Consider the following 20,837-nt stretch of genomic DNA (forward strand, 5'->3'; position numbering starts at 1 on the left):
CGCCGAGATCGTAGAGCAAAAAAAAATTGGGCGGGGCGGGGAGGGGGGGAACTCTGGGAAGGTGCCCCGTAAAACCCCAGCGCGGCCCATGGTCACAAGCAGTATGATACTGATAATGAGCAGAGGACCATAGCATGGCCTGAAAGTATGCAACACCGCTGACTACTTCTCGGGAACAAAAACTTATTTCTGGCCGTTCTAATTCGGATTCTCTCTGTACAGTCATGGGTGACCCAAGCTGGCATCAAATGGAGAACAAAACAGTTCTTCAAACAAATAATACACTTGCAGAAAAAACATTTATTGTTTGCTGAAAAATTTGACCCAAACGACACCCTGTGCAGTGACAGGTATCCATTTGTTTTCTTAGTTAACCATTAAAAACAAGGAAAAAACCTGCTCACTTGTAAAATCATCATCGCTGTACTGCAAACCTTATAATCTCAATACATATGTAGTCTGATTGGAAAAAGCTAAGATCTGAAAGACAGGAGCTGTGTATCATTGTGAAGAATATTGCAACATACATGTAAATGCCAGTGCAAAGTACATTTCAATTTATAGTCAAAAACACAGCAAAATGAAGCTTTACAAATTAAATACACATTTTTTTTTTTAATTTTAGGTATCAAAAATGTTGTAAAAATAATGCCACTTGTCAAGGTGACAAATTCTCTGTAATCATACACAAACATTATTTTCAGAATAAACAAATACATGTACTAAATTCTGACAAAATAAATAATAAAATAAATTTGGAAAAAAACAGAAGTGTGGAGATATGTAATGCCCACAAATATTTAGTACAGATATTGCATTGTTTGTGACCTTCAGTTTTCACTGATTCAACATGACTGCCCGAGAGTAGATTTCAGTCATAGTTGAACAGTCACAGCACATACGAGCTTTACAGAAGATCTAAAGGCACACATGTTCTTGTAATTTTTCTTATTGTAAGCTTTGACACATGGAATGTCATTTAAGGTGCAAAGTTCTCTTCAATATTTATATACTAATAAGAAATCTTAACATCATTGTTAACCTGCATATCAAGAGACACAGAAAAATTGTTGTACTGGTTTTCTAAAATGTAAGAGCACGTATCTGACAAGCTGCAAATGTTTAGCACAGGTTTTGCATTGTTGAAGGGATAGCCTTTACAAAATAAGGGCTACTGGAATAAATTACAGACCTGTATTAAGATCAGTAACATCGGTAATTGGGTCATTCCATGAGGTTGGGGCACCATTTGTGATGGTGTCCTTGTTACGGGGGTAACTTTTACCACCTGCTATGACCTGTAGAGTACAGAAACATGGAAGGGCTGCAAAGCACCGTGATAGAACTGAATCTGCTTGCCCTGAAGAAGGTACTCGGTTACCAAAAGCTCAGCAATCACATATTCCAGAGCACTGATCTTATATTATATTCTTGTCAATGACCTGTAGAGTAGGTCATTTACCCTGTAAAAATAACACACACCTCTGTATTCAGCCTTGACTTTTATGATATGAACCTCACATATCACATCAAGCTTGAAAGTTTTATAATTCAGTAACTCCACTGCTTTATTTTTCACAATCAATGTATTTTGCATTCAAGAATCAATCAAATTTAGACTCATAAGGTAAAACTCTATTACGCAACTTATTCTGTATTTACCAGAAAGCCTACCAATTTCAACAAAATTTGATCCAAAGTAGGTTTAGAGGTGTTCCAGATCTTTTACTGTTATTGCACCTTTGCCCAAGTTCAGTCTTTGAAGGTGTGTCAGTTTCTTTAGCCAAGGAGCCCAAAATTCAGCCGAGCCACCCAGGGAGCTGTTTCCACAAAGATCTAGTTTGACCAAGTTGGGCATCTCACAGACCAATGTTGCGATGTGTTCTATGTCTGTGCCTTGCAGAGAGCAGTGCCTCAATATCAGCTGCCCTAGGCATTTGAAGTGTCCCAGAGAAGGGGTCCACACAGCTGTTGAACCACCCAGCTCTGGCATGTGACAGGCTGCCAGGCCAACAATGTCCTGTCGGCCGCGCACTGTCATCAGAACATCTGTCACATCTGTCGCACTGAACGGGCAGGCACTCATGGTCAGCTTCACACCTGCATGGACTGGGTTGATCTGAAAGGTCACATGACCGAAGGCGCAAGAACAATACACTAGATTTGCCATACGGCCAATCAACGCCGCTAGGTACTTCAAATCCTGGAGGCTCAAGTTGCAGGAGTTGACTTTGAGCTTCTTGAGCTGTTTGAGGTGTTGTAGGTGTGTCCATGAGGCACCTGAATCCCGCAGAGATTCATTCTTAGACAGATTCAGTTCTGTCAGAGTGCGCATATTGCTCAGCGATACAGCAATGTGTTCAATGTCCTCACCCTGCAACGAGCAGCAGTGTAGCTCTATCCTCGTGAGGTGCTTCAGTTGCATCAAGTGAGGAAACCAAGGACGGGTGGCTGAGTCACTAAGCCCATTGACACTGCCAAGAATCAGCTCCACCAAGTCAACTCTGTCACTCATTGCTCCGATTATATCTGCAAGGTGTGATCGGGTGAAGGGATAATGGCCGAGGTCCAGTTTGACACCGCTGACCGTTGGTGTGACACGTAGGACATCGTCAATACTGCAATGCACAAGATTACTCATGGCACCAACTGAGGCAGAAAGGCACTTCATGTCCTCTAGGCTGAGATCACAAGCCATTAACCTCAACTTCTTCAGGAAGGTCAAGCGCTGCAAATGAGCCCACTGTGTAACAGAGTTGCAGAGGGATTCATTTTTGGACAGATCAAGTTCTGCCAGTGTTGGCATTTCACACACTGATTCCACAATGTGTTCAATGTCTCCGCTCTGCAACGAACACTGGGTCAACGCCAGCCGCTGCAGATGTTTCAGTTGCTTGATGTGTGGGGCCCATGAATCTGATGAGCCACTCAACACAGTTATGCCACTCATGACTAACTGAACCAAGTCAGTCCTCTTGCTCAAAGCCTTGAAAACCTCCCCCACATCTGCAGCGACCAGTGGGCAAGACATCAGAACCACCTTAATGCCAGCGCTGGTCTGGTTTACCACAAAGTTGCTGTCGATGCAACAGAACACGAGATTCCTGATGCTGCCTATCACGGCTGCAAGATATCTCATGTCCTGTGAGCAGAAATTGCAAAAATCTAATTTCAACTTTCTGAGCTGTGTTAAAATTTGCAAGTGGGAGAGTGAGGACCCCGAGCTTCTTAAGGATTTGTTCTGAGACAGATCCAGTTCTACCAAGGTGGAAATATTGCTCAGTGACACAGCTATCGGCTCCAGATCCATGCTCTGCAAGGAGCAGTCTTGTACGAGCAACCGCTGCAGATGCCTCAGCTGGTTTAGACTAGGAGCCCATGTAGCTGCCGAACAACTCATTTCATCAATGCGTTTAAGAATCAACTCAACCAAGTCGCTCCTGCTAGCCAGTTCCTTGAGAATATTTGCCATGTCGGCACCCCTGAATGAGTACTGCTTCATTGTCAACCTTATTCCACTCCTGCTCGGCTTCACCCGAAGGGCATCATCAACACTGCAATAAACAAGGTTTCCCATATGGCCAACAAGCGAGGCGACTTGTATGAAATCCTGAGTATCTAAGTGACAGTGATCTAGTGTCAGTTTCTTGAGATGCTTCATGTGCTGAAGCAAGGTCAGCGATCGACCTGAACCGGACAAGATGTTACCAGACAGGTCTAGGTTAACCAGAGTGAAGACACTACTTACTGGCACTACAGCAGGTTTCATATCTGTACTTGACACAGAGCCACAACATGAGTCCAACATGTAGTGATGCATCTTTGAGAAACTCAGGACCCCTGAGAGTACTGAGCCTACCAGGCCTTTGTTAAATGCCAGACCCAGTTGGCTCAGGTTTGCCAAGTTGCCCAAAGCTGAGGCAATGTGTTTCAAGTTGCTGTCACTCAACCAAGACCACCTCAAGTGAAACAAAGACAGATTGGTCATCCTGCTGACAAAATGCGCCAGATCTTTGCTGCAGCTCTGAAGGTTGCATGACAGTATCTCCATTTCCTGGACTCTGGTGAGAATGGTACTCTCACCACCCAATCTCTGATCCGTTACACGTTTCAGGAACCACACAAATGAGGTCAGGTCATCACTGTTGAAGTTCTTTAAGCATACCGACCTGGACACAACTGACTTGATGAAGTCCAGAGAAGGCAAACTTTGGGACTGACTCTCAAAGTAGCAATTCAGGGACAGCTTCAACACCCTGTCATCCAACTGGTTCTTCTGCAGCATCTTCAGAATCATATTTGTGCATTCCTCATTGTCACCACAGCAGAAGCGTAGCAGGTACTCATAGGTCAGAGGATTAGCAAACTGCTTGAGAACCTGCTGGAATTCCTTGCTCCCTGATGCGGATTCACTTTGGCAGAACTGCGCCGCACAGAACTCTTGAAATGTCTTGTGGACAAACTGTATGCTGTTGTGAGTGTTCAGCCCTTTCAACACCCTTTGGCTGGTCAGAAGGCCTGCTTTTATGGCGATGTCAAATGTGGCTTCATCATCAAATTCTTTCTCTTGAAATGAAAGTAATTGCACAGGAGAGACAAGACCGCGTAGAGCAATCTTTCCAATCTCGACCACAACTTGTGATACTTCCTCTTCAGACACACCTTTCCTCTTGAAAATGTAACTGATTGCTTCGCTGTACAGGCGTGACATCGTGTCAGGGAGAGCAGATTTCCCTCTCCACAGCAAACACATCAAGAGAAGCAGCATCGGACTCTTAGCCAGATCGGACAGGACATTGGAGGACTGAATCCTCTCAAAAAGACCCCGGGACTTGTGGGGCTCCTTTGAGTAGAATCTTCCCACATACTTCTCCACATCCTCTGCGCTGAACCCCAGAACGCGCACGTGGGTGAAAGGCTTCTGAATCAATGATTTGCTTGCTAGCTTTGCAAAATGCGACGGCCTGGTGGTCGCGATGACGGTGCACTCGGGGCATTCTTTGCGGTTGAGGATATTCAAGATGGAACCGAATGCCTTCGGACGGAGGTTGGTGGTCATGAACTCATCAAACCCATCCAGGAGGATCAGCATCTTGTGGGAGTTGGCAGCGATGTATGCACTCAAATCTTCCTTCTTGACGGTCTTTGGATTTATCAGCTGATCAAAGATTGCATCAATCAGGTCTGAACTTTGCTCCAGAGCATGCATCTTCAGCACAAAGACGAGTTTGTACTTTTTGATTGCCTCAACAGAGCCAAGTGCCCAGTCATAGGCAATTTTGTCGATGAGAGTCGATTTGCCCAGACCTGGAAACCCGTTGCAGATTATGCGTTTGACGAGATGGCCCTCTCTGGTCTTAATGTGGAATAAATCCTCATACATCACATTCCTTCTTTCCTGACCATCATCGTTTACTAGTTGCAACTGTGTATAGATGTCCATGATGTGTTTCGTGTCATCATCCACCCATGGGATCATCTGCACATAGCTCCCTGTGGTCATGTACCGTGTTTTTAACGACTCTTCACATATGTCAGCGGCCATTTCAGCCTGACTGGCACCTGGACTCTTTTCACTTGCACAGCCTCCATTCTCCAAAGAACAGGAACCATCTCCACTTGATAATTTTCCAGCTGTTTACAAAAAAACACGGTATCATTTGTTTAAAGGCACAAAGATGTAAAATTTAATGTGTGTTAACAGCTAAAAATACAAATCTGCAAAATACAACTTTTCCTCTATAAAGTTAAACCAAACGCCAAAACTTCCTTGGAAGTTGGTTAACAAGGAAATGAAGGCACGGACAATCATTTGTTATATGACGTTTTAAAAGCTACTTTGGTTTTCATTTTGATATTGTAATTTTTACCTGTTGATCCAGACACTGCCCCTCGCTGACCGAAAGTGAAGGTGTTTCCACTTGCTCCGCCCACAAAGGTGGGGTTCTGACTTCCGCCGACGTTCACATTTAAGAACGTGGATTGAGGACAGCTGGGTATAGATGGAACTGGTTGCTTGTTGGTCGCTGTGCTGTTGGGCAGCAAGGGCGCAACATCTTCAGAGGAGAAGGAAGGAAATGAGATCAAAATATGGGCAATTCACAATAGTGTGCCAACAAGAATGCAACGCGTTGGCCAATCACAACACGCAAAATCTGTCGACCCTTTCCAAACATGCATTTGGTCGACAGATTTTGTGCATTGTGATTGGCCAACGCATTGCAAACTCTCGGTAGTGCATTATTGAGCCACTTCTTCTTAAGGAAGCAGTGTATCAGAGTTGGATTAGCTGGGAAAACCTATTGCTCAACTAGGGAAAACATCATACTCCCAACCAGAACAGTCGTGTTCAACTCAACCGGCTATGGCTGACAGACACACACATTTTGGAGTGGGTGCAGCCGATAGCAAGTGGTTCCACAAGCACACATAACATGTCTAACTGCAGACATAACTTTCAGACTTTGAACTTTGTTCACCAGGAAGAGGCACATTCCACAGATTGAAGTCTTGCCTTGATGAGTACGTATATAAAAGTGCATACTGTGAACGATTCATGGTTGACACCAATGCTCTTTGGTGGACTTCTGTCACCAGCGTGGTTACATAATCAACTTAGAATCTCGCAGAAATCCACATTTGTGACCTTCCTAGATTGGTCCAAATGAATGATATTTTTTACCTTTCGGGTCTTTTACAACGATGAACACATTCCCGGTGGCAGGGCCCAAAAATACCGGACAATGGCCACCAGTGATGTCGAGCGACATGGGCTGATGACACGATTGCGGTGCAGATGCGGAAGGTGAATGCTCAGGATGAAGCTTTGATGGCAAGACATCTTTCACAGAAAGGTAATAAAAAAAATTTCTGAATAAAATTTCACCTACAGTAACTTTCTCAGGACAATAGGGAAAAGATCATGCAGTCCCTTCATGATTGCAAAAAAGTAATGAAAGCGGTTTGACTTTTTGTAAATATCTTGTCAATATGCAGTTCTTTAAGGCAGTAAGGAAAGCTACTTAAGCCGAAACAAGGATTATCTATGGTATGAAAGTGAGTTTAAGATCCAATCATCTGCAGTTTAAACACTGGTTGGACTTTTTCTTGGGACTTTCTCTTACAACAATTTGGTTCTGTGGTAGTTACTGCAGAAGTGGTGTGGCACGTCTCAGGTTCCAGCGGTGTACTGCTGCTAGCTGCAGAGGTAGCGTCGCGCCTCTGTGGTTTTATGAGGACATCACTACTCACTGCAGTCAGGGCGTGGGACTTCTCTGGTTCCTCTACCTCAGCAGCAACGCTCGCTGCTGAGGTAGAGTGTGATCTTTGTGGGTCTGTAGTCGCATCAGCACTCGCTGCGGTCATGACTTGGAACTCCTTGGGTTCCATGGTTGCGTCGGCGCTCGCTGCCGAGGTGACGTGGGACTTCTGTGGCTCTGTGGTGGCACCAGCGCTTACGCCTGTCACCGAGCTGGTACAGGATTTTGTTGATTCTGTGGTCATGCCATCCCTTGCTACTGCACTGGCGATGTTGGTGCTGCTTTTTTCCTCATGTTCCAGCCTGTCAGGAGCATTTTCAGGGATGGGATGGATCTGTGCCCACGACTTCTTCCTGGATCTTCTCTTCTTCCTTCTCCCTGCATTTAGAGCAAATTTCATTTTTATAGATGGCATGAAAGACGCATCTCCAAGTCATAAGAACTGGGGACTTGCATCCCCTTCCTAACTCCAAATAGTATCAAAACCTGAGACTGAATATTTTTTAAATAGTTTAATCTACATGTACAGCATTTCACCTTCAGGGCAGGATGTATCTGAGATTTTCTGCAGACCTCAGACTATATATTCGTGCGCGTGGTCTTGGCTACAGTATAAGAAAAAGTAACTTTCTAATCCTTGTTTCACAGAACACGTATGGCCTGGTTTAAAACAGGGGTCTCAGGGCACCTGTAAAAATGTGGTTTCTTTGACTCAGTCTCAATTCAGCAGGGCAGGAGAAATTCAAGTACCTGAGTCTGGTTGTCTGCGACCCCCAGCACTGTCTGCGGAGCAGGCACTGGGTTGATGACTGTCCCCCTCGGCGGGGTCCTCTCCAAGTTTGCCATCAGGCAAGGCAGCTGCTCCTCCAGCTCCTTCCAGAGACTGGGGTGTCTTGCTTGCTTTCTTGTGCCTCCTTCTCCTCCCTGTAAAAATGGAACAGTTAATTGTAGAAGCACTCAGACGTCAACTTGACAGGGTAGACCAGCTCAGGTGGAGTGACAGGAAATCTACTGTGACCGGTGTTAAACATTCATCATGTTAAAGCAGCTATACTGCACCCCAGATGTCTATTACGTGCACAATCTATGCTTGATTTCTAAACTCCAGGATAGAGAGAAGGTGATAGACATCTTGTCCGGGATTTCAAACGAGGTGTGTCCACATTCTCGAGCACCGTGCCACAAGGGAAGCCAGTAGGACCAGACATTTACCGTGGCGTGCAGGTTAACACCGGGAAAAGTTTACACTTTTAAGTAGGGATACCGTTCAAGCTTACTTGCAACAGTACCTGCTGTGGAAGGAAAGTTTGGTTCTTTCTCCGATGGCAGTGATTCTTCGGGTTTCCTCTCGTGGCTCTCGTCGGTGGAAACTTTCTCAGATTCTGGTTCCTCTTTCAGTTGCTGCTTCTTGCCAGATTTTTTCCTCGTCTCTGAATGACAAAGACAACAATTCATCCCCGCTGAGGAGCCACATTTTTCTGCTATTTCAGCAGAGGTTATCAGAAAGGATAGGAAGTTTCAGTCAAAAATTTGGTGAGGTTTACCGAGTTAAAATAAAACCTCAGAAACCACTGCCCCGTTTGAGGTTTAGGGAACTTGACAGGGCTTTTGGGACGCTCTTAACTGCCGCATTATGATTATTTTAAAATACTGCAGACAGAGCTGCAGTTATTATAGGCAGAATTAATTAACCTGCTGATTTTTTCTTCCGAGTTCCTCCCATTAGTCCAGACACCAGACGCAACTCCAAGTTGGTATCTTGCTTGATGCCGTGATCCTCCAGGGACAGCGGTTCACGAAGCTGCCAAAAGAAATTCAAATTTTCAAATGTCTTGGGGTTCCTTCATCTGATTCAGAAAGCTCCTTTTCTGAACTGAAGTGTTTATTCAGAAAAGTGGAGATCTTAAAACAATTGTTTATTCTTAATATGAAGAGTGCATGGTTTATGTGGAGAAATTTCAACTTCAAACAAGTAACTCCTGAGTGAAAAAAAACAATGAGTCATCTTGATGTGTCCCTCAATTTCACAAACAATTCATTTTGCGGAGGACACAGCTTTTAAATCCATTTCAGATATAAGGTAATTGCCATATACACGTGCAGTGTACCTATTTTCTACAACATACAGACGATGTCATTTTGAAACGAAATGGGATGAATTGTTCTTCTCATCACAACATTAAAAACAGGGCAACAAATTGTTGACTGCTTTCACTTCTGGTAGAGATTTTACTGAAACGTAAAAGGAATCAACTACAATAGAGGGTATATGTTTCCGGCGTCTCCATGGCATCTCAGAGACTGTTTTTGTTATTTTAATTTAATTACAACGAATGCACGAAAGGTTTACTCGGGCCACTCCTGGTGATACAAAGCTCTTGCCCTCTGACGACACATTAACGCATAACTTGTGTCTTTACCTCAGCCTGCATCCCGGTATAGAGATGCTGCTTTTCTGTTTCAATCCCGAGTTTGTCTTCCAGTAATCCCTTCAAGGCAGAGACTGAGGTGGATGGTGGCAGCTGCAGGCAGAGTGGCGTTCTCAAAGAACTGTTGACAAACAGCTGTATCGGACGGTCACCACACCAGGCAGAGCTGAAAACAAAGTTTAGGATCTTGAGTCAGAGAGTTCCTCTTACAGCGACAGGACGGAATTCGCACAGACTGCATCCAAATTGATATTGTGCACTGTGAAATAAGGGCAAAGAACATATCCATGGAGTGCAGCGCCTGCCCTGAGGTGAAGTGCACCCTCACCGGTGAAAGAAAGACAGACTGGTACTTAGAAGTTTTGCCACCGCGTTCTTGCACTTGTTCGGCGTGCACGCTAAGACCTTTACGTTCCAGCATAAATTTGTTGTGCGTACGCAGCGTGCCCCACGCCAAACGCGCAAAAAACTTGCGAGTTCGTACCAAAGGACTGTTCAGTTCATTTAAAAACACGCCTTCTTTTGTTCCTGCTCAAAGCAGATACTGTTGCGATTCCTAAGGTTGAGTGAAAAGATGTCAGAGTACCACATGGTTTTCCCCGAGACTGGTCAACGTTGCAATGAGGCAAGCATTGGTTAGAGACAGCATGTTACACGTTATGTTCAACCAAACAGTGAAGCTTATTTTCATGTTAAATAAATCTGAATTCTTCGTCAAACAAAAAAATGGTCACAACTCATGCCATGTACAATTGTTGTTTATATATTGTGCATGGTGTGCTGGCTTTACATTTTCGTCAATTTGTCAAAGCTTTACAATGAGCCACACTTCTTCCATGGGTGATCTCTGCCCACCAACATGGCAGACAAACACATGCATCAGGGAACATAAGTCAGTGAGAATGCCCTCTACACACCTGCACTCGGCGTCCTCTGGCACACCGCGGGACGACTCTCGTCCCTGTGACAACATCTCACCACAAGCCCTGCTGGTCGTCTGTACATGCGAGGCCGTCCTCCTCAGCCTGAGCGCCCGATTCTTGGCAGGAGCCCACTTGGCCAGGGAGTGCTCCCGGACGTGAAGGGCAGCCTCCCCGGCCCTCAGCCAGTCTGATGTTTCCCTTCTAAGCATACATGTTCTGAATCCTGCGACCTGAATACCGAGCAAAAAGCAAATTAAAATGTTCTGTCAACACAACATGCGACCGGCCATTCTAAACGCAAGCCTGTTACAGCCGCAAAAATCTGTCCAAGCATGGAGGTACAGTAGGAAACATGAGACTACCACACACTAGCTTCAGTAACTTCAAACCTAATACTCATGGGAAATTCGCAAATCTCCCAATGGCGAGAGTTTTTCTTGTCACTTAGCGGAACCACAACAGAATTTTGAAAGATTGAATTATCTCTTGCTAATTAGCCTGGTATGAAGTGCTTGCTCAGAATCGTACAACAATAAATATTTTCAGTACCTCCACAAGGCTAGGATAAAAAAAAATTAAAGCCGATGAGTATATCTGTTTGGGTCGTCGCTGATACACATCTGTGCAGGCCAAATACTCCCTAATAAGTACTATTATGTAAGCACTGCTAATACACTGAGTAAACAGATATCACATTTAACGAAAGGCATGGGTCCCTCCTTCTTTTTGGTATCAGTTAGCAAATACAAATTCTTCCTGTTGGGTTGGCTTCCTCTTTCTCTTAGCATCCAAGCGAATACTGGGTATACGTGTATGAAAGCACAAAACACTGGCTGGCTGTTGATGACAATTAATGACAAGTTTACTGCGGCAAAAGGGGATATCTCATCTGACCACAAGTTCAGCTTTTCACCTTTAGCTGAAGGTCGCCAAAAAAAACAGAGAAAGGAAAAACAGCAAAAACGCAAGAGCACAATGATCTCATAACAGCTGTAGTGTGCCTGAAATCGATTACAATGAAATAAAAAAGAATGCCATCAAAGATAGCAACTTTTTGGTAAAACAAAACTGCTGTCAACACTTTGACAACAACCTTACAACTTATATCGATGGCTTCCGGATTGCTGTACTTAGCAAAGAGAGGTTGAAATCCGTTATAAAAAAGCACGCAAACAACTTAAACATTTTCCCAAAACAACCACTGCTGACCACAGGGTGACCTTTGACCTTAATCAATACGTACAAACAATTATCTCTGAGAAGATTTCATTTCAACAAGGGCACGATTGCGTAGGCGTGGCTGACATTATTGGGATGATGCAACTGCACGTTGCACTTTGTAAATTTTCGTGAAATGACCACTTGTATGTACACTGTTTACAAAAACTCTGCACAGGGCAAAATTCAAAGAAACACAATCAAAGATGGTTTATTGCAGCTGAAGAATGTTGACAACGACGCATGTTTTGGGTAAAAAGACACCAACTGGTAGTCATTGGCCAAATTGTGTGAACACAAGACAAGGTCTGATCTTCCAAATTGCAATCTATCTGATCAGCGGTGCCCGAGAAGAAGCATTTTGTAATTTCAAACAAAATAACCACCACTTGGTGACCTCTGACCCCCAATGTTGGTCACCTGAGATAAGAGTTGCATCGAGGAAGATCTTTCCAAAAGTGACCCAGCATTAGCCTTATCACAAATACTACATGGGTGATTTTGCACAATGGTAGAAAGGCATTGTGGGAAGGAAAAAGGAGAAAACATTGAACCTATTTCCTTCCCACCATGCTTTTCTACCAACGGTGCCATTATACAAAATCACTCATGCAGTAAGATAAATTAAAGGTGGGGGTACTGGACCACATAGGAAAAGCATGAAATTTGACCAGCTGTGTAGTTTTCTTAATGAAGTTGGTCGAATTCTCCTGCTGGTCAAAAATTCCCGCACTACCCTATTTGTGATAAAGGCTTATTCCAAACCCTTGATGAAGTAGGTAATTCTGATGTTTGACAATTCTTCTCATGCCACTTTTTTTTACACTGTAAAGTGATAAAAACTTTCAGAGTCTAAAGTCTTTCTGCAAAAAAAAACGAAACTCTGATAATGACTTGCAAATGACGGGTGTGGAACTTCCATGAACACGAACAGTGGAAAATCCAGTACTTCTGGCATATCTGGGACATGAAGTTACCAATGCAACTGCAATTCAAGATTGTTGCACAACTGTTTCATGGCTAAGTGTGAGTGCTCCGTTGATTTTGAGCATTTGTACATGACATGTATTCGCTTAGCGAACACGGAACGGTGCACTCACACTGAGCCATGAAAGTTGTCATGGAGCGAACGTGTAAAGAGCATCCGTCGCCGGGTTGGAATGCGAGTGTACCTTGATGACAGGAAGGGAATATAATATTCCATGATATTGGTCCGACAAAATGCTCCCAAGAGGACCAATCAAAATTTTGGTTCTGGCCTTCTTTCTACTGCCGGATCAGCACAGCTGAAAGCCACACGGAGCTTGAGTCTCAGACATGTTGACAGACAACAGAGGAGGAAGGCAGCTACAGACACACTCAAAAACCTGTACAAACCTATTTTTGATACTCACCTCCACCTGCGCTCGCTACATGTTTGTCTGCCATTTGCATTGCGTGGTCAAAACTGTTCAAAAAATGCTTGTTTTGATTCTGTGTCAGTCAGCGTAGTACTGAGCGAATTGGGGAAAGTGCAAACCGTAACTAGTGAAGTAAGCACGGTGATGAAATCAACATGTGATGACAGCGTCGGGAAAGTCCCACGTGGAAAAACCCACCGCAGATGGTATGAATGAAAAACAGGCCCTTGTAGAGCGCCCTCTATCAACAAAATGAACTCGGATTATTCCGAAATCCTAGTTCAGTAATCGCAGACTCAATCATTGAGTTTCCGATCACTAAATAATATGAACTCAATCTGCACTCAGTCTGAAACTCAAGAATTAGGAGCGAACAGCAGTAACGCTACTGCCCCTTAAAACACGTTTTTATTTACGTGTGGGGTATGCGAGTCGTCTGCTCTTTTTGAAGTAAAATGGATTTTCACAGTACAACAGAATATATCAAGAACTAGCGAATACACTGTCTTTATTTTTTTATATATTTTTCAGAATATTGGGCATAATAGCGAGTTCTGCCGGACACAAGCACATCATGGGGCCAAATTAACCCCGAGTTTATTTAAAAATCCGAAAAAATATGGGCCTACTGAATATGAATGTGCTAGTTTACAAGTATGGATTGAAGATAATCATCTATGTTATGTTTTTAAACGAGCAACTATGAAACACAAAGAAAGTTCTAACAAACTAAGCTCTGAAATAAACTCTGTGGCCGTCCATACGTTTCCAAGAATACGTTTTCAGGCCCCTCAATAAAAGCATAAAACACCACTGTATAGAAAGCCAGTGTAAATGAATGTTCATGTTCAAAACTTCATATAATAACTCTACGGAAGCGTACAAGGGCCACTTGCAAAAAAAAATTCGAGTTACTATCTCGCTGCGGTGCAGTGTTCCTTATTTTCTCAGCTCATGTTTGGATGGACTGAGCGTGACAATGCAATCATGTGCACGGGTGGATCCAGGAATTTTTCCAGGAAGGTGGGCGCCTTGTGTGATTTACTCGACTGGCTTGTTCACAACGGCAGCATCCCAGTTATTTGTTATGAAGAACCGGTTCCCGCTCTTCTCGGAGCAGCCAGCCATGGATTGCATGACCTCCGCCAGCAGCTCTGCCGATGCCGTCTCCCTGAGCTTCACGACGTGGGTCATGATGTCCAGCACGTGACCGCCGGCCTCTGAAGCCTCGTCGAAGCAATCGGTGACGTCGACTCGCGAGGACTGATGGTGCTCCGTGTACGGGATGCCCCGACGGGTTAGATATCCCCGTATGTCGGAGGAGCTGACGTATTTCATCAGCGCGTCTTGGAAAGTTGGAAAGTGATGCCATAACCTGTACATACCGGAGGTTTCTATGGCACAAAACATAAGATTTGTCATTTTTTCCTCAAGTTTCCATAGGACTTGTCCGTAATGAGATGTTTAATACGGGCATTTCACGATAGTGCGCCTCCAAGAGTTTGCCGCAACGCGTTGACCAATCACAGTGCCCGACATCTGTCGACCCAATGCGCGTTTGGAAAGGGCCAGACAGATTTCGCGCGTTGTGATCGGCCAACGAGCTGCAAACCCGAATTAATCAACTATTAAAAGAAATCAAATAAAATGAACTGAAATTATTGAATAACATTTTCAAGTTTCTTTTTCTACAGTGTACGAGAATACCTGTTATGAGAGACACCACCATTACCCCACCCGGTTCCACACAGTTATACAGATACGTCAACGAGCTTTCCAGATCTGCCGCGTAGTATAGACATTGGCACGCGTGGACGAAATGGAACTTCGTCGAGTCTCCCCCGCGCGCCTCCTCCGTGTACTGGTCGATCGTCTGTTGTCGCCAATCCCATCGAACACCCTGCAGTTCCTGAGCCCTGCTTTGGACCAGAGCCTGGTATTTGTCCATGGCGTCCTCTGCGGGCTCAACTACACGGTTGTGGATGAGCGGGAAGCGCGGCAGCAGTTTTGTCAGCATCTGCAAATCCAACTCGCCTGTAAGAACATATCAACACGGGCGTTTCACAATAGTGCGCCTCCAAGAGCGGCAACGCGTTGGCCAATCACAATGCGCGAAATCTGTCGACCAAACGCGCGTTTGGAAAATGGTCGACAAATTTCGCCCGTTGTGATTGGCCAACACGTAGCAAACTCTCGTGTCCAAACAAATAATTATTGCAGGTTAAAAATTAACCCTTTGCAAATTCATATGGAAGATTTGCCTGTATTACACATTTTACCCAAGAAACCCTAAGTTTACAAATAACACAAAAAGTAAACGTGATGAAGTATTGATTCACGGCCTAAACGCCGTCGACAATACATTTTTAAGCCTTTAATAGAGCAATTTTTGTTGGTTTCAGATCAGAGTCGGATTGAGCCACGTAGGACGTCCGATCGGACTGAACCGAAGTGGTTTAGGATTCGGATTTTCGCCTGGAACTATCAGATCGAATTCCCTTTCTCTGAGTCGACGCACGTTTATAAAATTGCAGACTGCTTGTTACCATAATACGCAGCGGTAAAACACTGACACTTTAATTTAACATCAACTTGCCCGATATACGAGATACCTGCAAAACAGATATGTATTTGTGTTAAAATGGTGTTGACCTAATACTTTAGTGTAGTCCTCCGATAACACCCAGGGTGTTAAATTAACACCGCAGTTTTACACAGTAGTTGCATCTAGCGTAGCCTGGCTACGTACCCGTTCCACTACCGATTCCCAGCACTCTCAACTCTTCATGCTTGCTCAGCTTTGCATTGATTTGGGGGGCCACGGCTTCTTCGAACACATCCCCCCAGCGCGAAAACACGCCCGTCTTATCAGAGACTGCCGAATACGATTTGAAGGCCTTGGTGTAGTAGTCTGGATCGTGGAACACGCTTTTCAACGTCGACGTCGCCATGACTGCTTTCGAGTTGCCACGTCCACCGCCGTGAGCGCCGCGAGCTGGCGATCGGAGCCTGGCTGTAGGTTCCCGTCCGTGTGAAGCCGCTGCCCCAATAACAATGCTCGATGGAATTATGTATGGGCCTATTACAGACCTACACAACAAAGTGAGTCAGCGGAAAATGTTGCCCCTTGGTCCCTGGAGGTGACGGCATTATAGTCTCTAGTATACGCAGACCATGCACACTCGAGGTCAAGTGCGCGTACTAAGTTCACGTCGGACGTTACCCAAGCATAGGCCTAAAGTAGGGCAGTGTGAGGTGAGGGTTCACGTAAATCGAAACATTTGTCTGGCCATGGAAATTTAAAGGGGGTACTGACACCATGCATATCACACGAGGGGCACCCTTCGTGATATAGATACATTGTGTGTCTTTATTTGTGTACGCTGAATACCCTGAACCTTACATCCAGACAGCTAGGGTACTATTTTTCTTTTAATCGCGAGCCATGAAAATCGACTTCTTCAAAGAGAAACCAAGCGTTCAAGTTGTAAGTGGTCTCACAAAGCAAGCGTGTTGCGTTCTGTGTGTACATGTACTTGCCACTGAATTAACACTGGCTCATTGTCAACTTGGCAGAGTACTGCTCGGCCTTGAACCCGAAGGGTAAACATGTTTTTATTACCAACGTGACAATTCAGTACGTATAACTCATGCGACTTTCTTGAGAGGTTTGCATCATGGCGAAGTGATCAACCCGAAAGTGACGACGTGCAGTGCTACTGGAGTACATGTCGTTGAGCTAGCGATCACAGAGGCTGTAGGATTATCTTGGCTCCCGTCAGCGAGAAACCAACACTCGCACGATTAAAACTCGCCAGAATGTGTATGCCCTTACCATGATTAAACACAATAATAGTGAGTTAGTGAAGCATGAATACAGAAACGCAGACTGTCAACCTGAATTACGCATGCTCAAATCATGTCAGACTATGTGATGTCACAACAGTAGGGCAGTGTGGGGTACATCGGAACCCATTTGATCTCGAAAGAAAAAAAAAAGAATAACTTGCCACCTGTGAAACGGGATAATCAGTCACCAATCAATACAGCGCTGCTAAGACCGAATGCTCATGTTTTAGTGATGCAGTGGACGGGACACGATTTGTTTGCAGTGCGCCCCTTGGAAAAAAAAATAGTGCATCCGTCCCCTGGGTGCCCTCAGAAACAAATCCCGCAACTGCCTCAGTCGTACACAATGTGTAGGCCTACGCACTCTTATTAATGGCGCTTTTTCACAATGCTTGTCAACACTTGTGCCAAGCGTTGCGTATCTGTCAAAATCGCTCCCGGGGCGATTTTGACGGCCGAACGCAACGCAATGACCACATGGCAACCAGGCTTTAATGGAGTCGATTTTTTGTGTCCGTGAAAGTGAAACGCATGAACGCATCCCGCGTAAACGCACCCGAATGTATACGCCAGCCGCTCTCAATCGCCTCTAACTGGAACATTGTGGACAGTTCTTTTTGAAGTTGGGTGGATCTATATACATCCACACAAATACTATTGGTAACTGTCAGTCCGTATGCAGCTTTTGAGGGCGAGCCTCGAGTTTCCAAAATCAGAAAATTAAAAATAATGCAAATACATGTAAACACAAACATCATCAACATTGTAACACACAACTCGCAACACCATGTAAATAATTATGTCAAGGTTCCCATAAATTCTCTCTATTTGATTTTATTCCCTTCGAGAAGATAATAAGCTTTGTTTGGCATTCTTTGGGCTATTGTTTCAAAATGTTTCAAATGAAATTAGGGATGAACGGAATGTTACAATGCCATTACATTATACAAGGCTACTCGGCTGGCTTGCTCACAACGACTGCATCCCAGTCATTGGTTAACAAGACCCGGTTCCCGCTTTTCTCAGAGCAACTGGTCAGACAATTCATGACCTCCGCCTGCAGCTCATCCGAGGCTGTCTCTCTGAACCTCAGGATGTGAAGGAGAGCGTCCAGCACACGGCCGCCCTTCTCCGACGTTTCGTCGAAGCACTCAGTGACGTCGACTCGCGACGGCTGGCAGTGCTCCGTGTACGCGATGCCTCGACCGTCCAGGTATTCGAGCAGGTGGGTCGTGCTGATCAATTTGAGCAGGTTGTCCTGGAAACGTGGAAAGCGATTCCACAACCGCAACACGCCACAACTATCTACACAGACAATTAGGTATAATATTTGACATTTTCTTTCATGACAACAACGTTAACGAAGTATTGTATTAACAGTAAAAAATAAGTTTCCAAGATCGATAGGACAGATTTTGCACGTCAGACCCCGATTCCTCGAACTGGCTCCGTCAACTACGTAGGAATCGAGAAATAGTCTCAAATGCAGTATACTGCCAGTGGAACAAAAACTACCTTGGGCTGTGTTAAGTCCACGTCGTTCACTTATGCTTCTGAAGCTTTCTTGCCATTCTGAAATAAACTTGCGCCCCAAGAAAATAAAGAAACTCACATTTATCTTCTCCAAAAACTGCTTTATTGATCTCAAAGTGCATGAAAATACCTGTCAGGGTGGTCATTAGGAGGACTCCGCCAGGTTCCAAACAGTCGAACAGGAACTTCAGCGAGCTTTCCAAATCTTCCACGAAGTACAAAGACTGGCACGCGTGGATGAAATGGAACTTGGTCGAATCCCCCGCCTCCTTGGCGAACTGTTGCATCGTCTGCTGTCGCCAGTCACATCGAACACCTTGTAGCTCGTGAGCCTTGCTTTCCACCAGAGCCTTGTATTTGGCAATCATGAACCCTGCGGGCTCAACTACACGGTTGTTGATGAGTGGAAAGCGAAGCAGTAGTTTGGTGAGCATCTTCACGTCCAACTCACCTGAGAGCAAAGAGTTTGAAATACTCAAATGTTGCACTTCATGTATCTTATAATGACATGAAGGAATTGAATTCGATTTTTTGTTAGTCCCAGTTTTGTGTGCTGAAAATCAGGTGGTGAATAATTATACCGATACTTGAGAGTGGCCTAACTTGGTTGAAATTTCTAGGCGGGGCATCTGGGGGTGCACAAGTAGGTTATGTGCGTTTCAAAATTTGAAATGGAGGGGAGGGCGCGGTAGCATATTAGAACAAGTGTCTGGGCGCACCCGGGGATGGACAATTTTTTTTCAAGGGGGCACCACAAGAAAACACGCTGTAGATGCATTTCAACGGAGATTATTCACAGATTTCAAGGAAGGCATGTGCACCCGGGGGAAAGGCATGTGCAGTTGCGCCGGGGGTGGATCTTTGCACTAAGGAGTGGGGGGACTTGCTCGTAGTTTAGCAACTGCTGACTAAAACGTATACTTATCGCATATCATCGTACCTACCCGATCCGCTTCCAATGCCCAGGATTCGTAACTCTTCTTGCTCACCCAGCGTGACCGTGATTTTGGAGGTGACTGCCTTCCCGAACACGTTATCTCCCCAGGTCGCATAACTGTCGAATTTATCAGAGACGGCCATGTAGGCACTGAAAGACTTGGCGTAGTCGTCTGGATGGTGGGACAGGCTTCTCAGTCTCGTCGACGCCATGGTCGGTATGCGACACTAGTGAGCGAAATCGAAGAAGTACAGACCTTTCACCCGGCCGAGCGACAGGTTAACGAGATCATAAAGCTGCGTGTAATGATAGGAAAAGTGTGCGCATGTTTACAGCACAGAGCAAGGAATAGAGGGCTACCGTTCCCCTCTGCAGGTACATGTACGCATAGTTAGTCACACGCAAGGTACTAGAGTACTTTTCGTCCCACTGTACTTTGGCGTCTGTCGTTTTTATCACACCAGCACCCGCCATGCGTCGGGCCGAGTCCGGCGTACATGTACATGTACACTGTACATCAACATGTACTTTACAGCCGACTGAACGAACTACGGGTCAGCGACGTTGACACAACCATGTGTGGACAAAGTTCAAGTTCTCATTTTTAAACAAGGGTAAGAAAATAAAGGTTAAACTGGGCCTAGATGTTACCATCGTGAACCCGTGAAAATCTGGACAGATTATAGAAATAAGGTCAATTAAAGTCAGTGGACAAAAAATCGAAGCCGAATATAGGTTCTCCCAACCAATTTCGAAAAATTAATGTGCTGTTTAAGCCCGTCAACTAAAAATTCAATTTGGTGTGGATTTTGAAAACGACTCAAGTGACCTGGTTTCATTTTCGCAAGACTTCGTTTTGCATCCTTGAAATAAATGAATGTGCATTACGTTTCATTTAATCGAAAATGTTTCATTTAATTTCATCGAAACGGGGATCTGAATGTTCATTCAATTTCGCTCGAAAACGAATGCTGCCATTACAAATTCATTTACACATCATTCCCAAAATGGCCGGGAAACCTACAGCAAAAAAACAAAAACAAAAACAAAAAAACAAATACGGACATTTATTGGCAGTCGCAAGTACGAGGCACGTGGCCCGTTGGTTACGCCCCCTATAGTTACGCCACTGTTTATGGGGGGGATGACGGACGAGCGAGCGAGTTCACAGAAACCATCTTCATTTCTTTTTTTTTATTACCCAAATCTTATTTTCTTTACAAATTTGACAGCTTTACCTTTCATCAGTTAAAAAGTAACGAATTCCCAATTATTCCAACTTCCAATAA

General features: G+C 44.6%; 3 protein-coding genes across 4 annotated transcripts; all 3 read right to left on the reverse strand.

Annotated features, from left to right (window-relative positions):
• Positions 1 to 297: 297 nt before the first annotated feature.
• On the reverse strand, positions 298 to 13,573 carry LOC110973527 (uncharacterized). 2 transcript variants are annotated; one of them, XM_022224410.2, is made up of 10 exons: positions 13,224 to 13,573; positions 10,606 to 10,841; positions 9,680 to 9,854; positions 8,952 to 9,060; positions 8,549 to 8,689; positions 8,010 to 8,183; positions 7,125 to 7,637; positions 6,683 to 6,841; positions 5,871 to 6,056; positions 298 to 5,634 (listed from the first exon to the last, which is right to left on the reverse strand). In XM_022224410.2, exons 2-10 carry the CDS (start codon positions 10,818 to 10,820, stop codon positions 1,706 to 1,708), a joined length of 5,601 nt encoding a protein of 1,866 aa, XP_022080102.2. In that variant the 5' UTR covers positions 10,821 to 10,841; positions 13,224 to 13,573; the 3' UTR covers positions 298 to 1,705. The 2 variants fall into 2 exon arrangements, with proteins under 2 accessions (XP_022080102.2, XP_022080101.2); XM_022224409.2 differs by having other exon boundaries at positions 8,537 to 8,689.
• A 142-nt stretch (positions 13,574 to 13,715) lies between these two features.
• On the reverse strand, positions 13,716 to 16,441 carry LOC110973581 (histamine N-methyltransferase-like). Its single transcript, XM_022224491.2, has 3 exons — positions 15,979 to 16,441; positions 14,937 to 15,263; positions 13,716 to 14,623 (listed from the first exon to the last, which is right to left on the reverse strand). The coding sequence occupies exons 1-3, from the start codon at positions 16,178 to 16,180 to the stop codon at positions 14,271 to 14,273; spliced, it is 882 nt and encodes a 293-aa protein (XP_022080183.2). The 5' UTR covers positions 16,181 to 16,441; the 3' UTR covers positions 13,716 to 14,270.
• A 135-nt stretch (positions 16,442 to 16,576) lies between these two features.
• LOC110973582 (histamine N-methyltransferase-like) lies at positions 16,577 to 20,097 on the reverse strand. Its single transcript, XM_022224492.2, has 3 exons — positions 19,556 to 20,097; positions 18,742 to 19,062; positions 16,577 to 18,383 (listed from the first exon to the last, which is right to left on the reverse strand). Exons 1-3 carry the CDS (start codon positions 19,758 to 19,760, stop codon positions 18,031 to 18,033), a joined length of 879 nt encoding a protein of 292 aa, XP_022080184.2. The 5' UTR covers positions 19,761 to 20,097; the 3' UTR covers positions 16,577 to 18,030.
• Positions 20,098 to 20,837: the final 740 nt, after the last annotated feature.

The sequence above is a fragment of the Acanthaster planci genome, linkage group LG17 (genome assembly GCF_054643075.1).
Source record: "Acanthaster planci isolate LZ-2023a linkage group LG17, COTS_SCS, whole genome shotgun sequence".
In the NCBI taxonomy this organism is placed as follows: domain Eukaryota; kingdom Metazoa; phylum Echinodermata; class Asteroidea; order Valvatida; family Acanthasteridae; genus Acanthaster; species Acanthaster planci.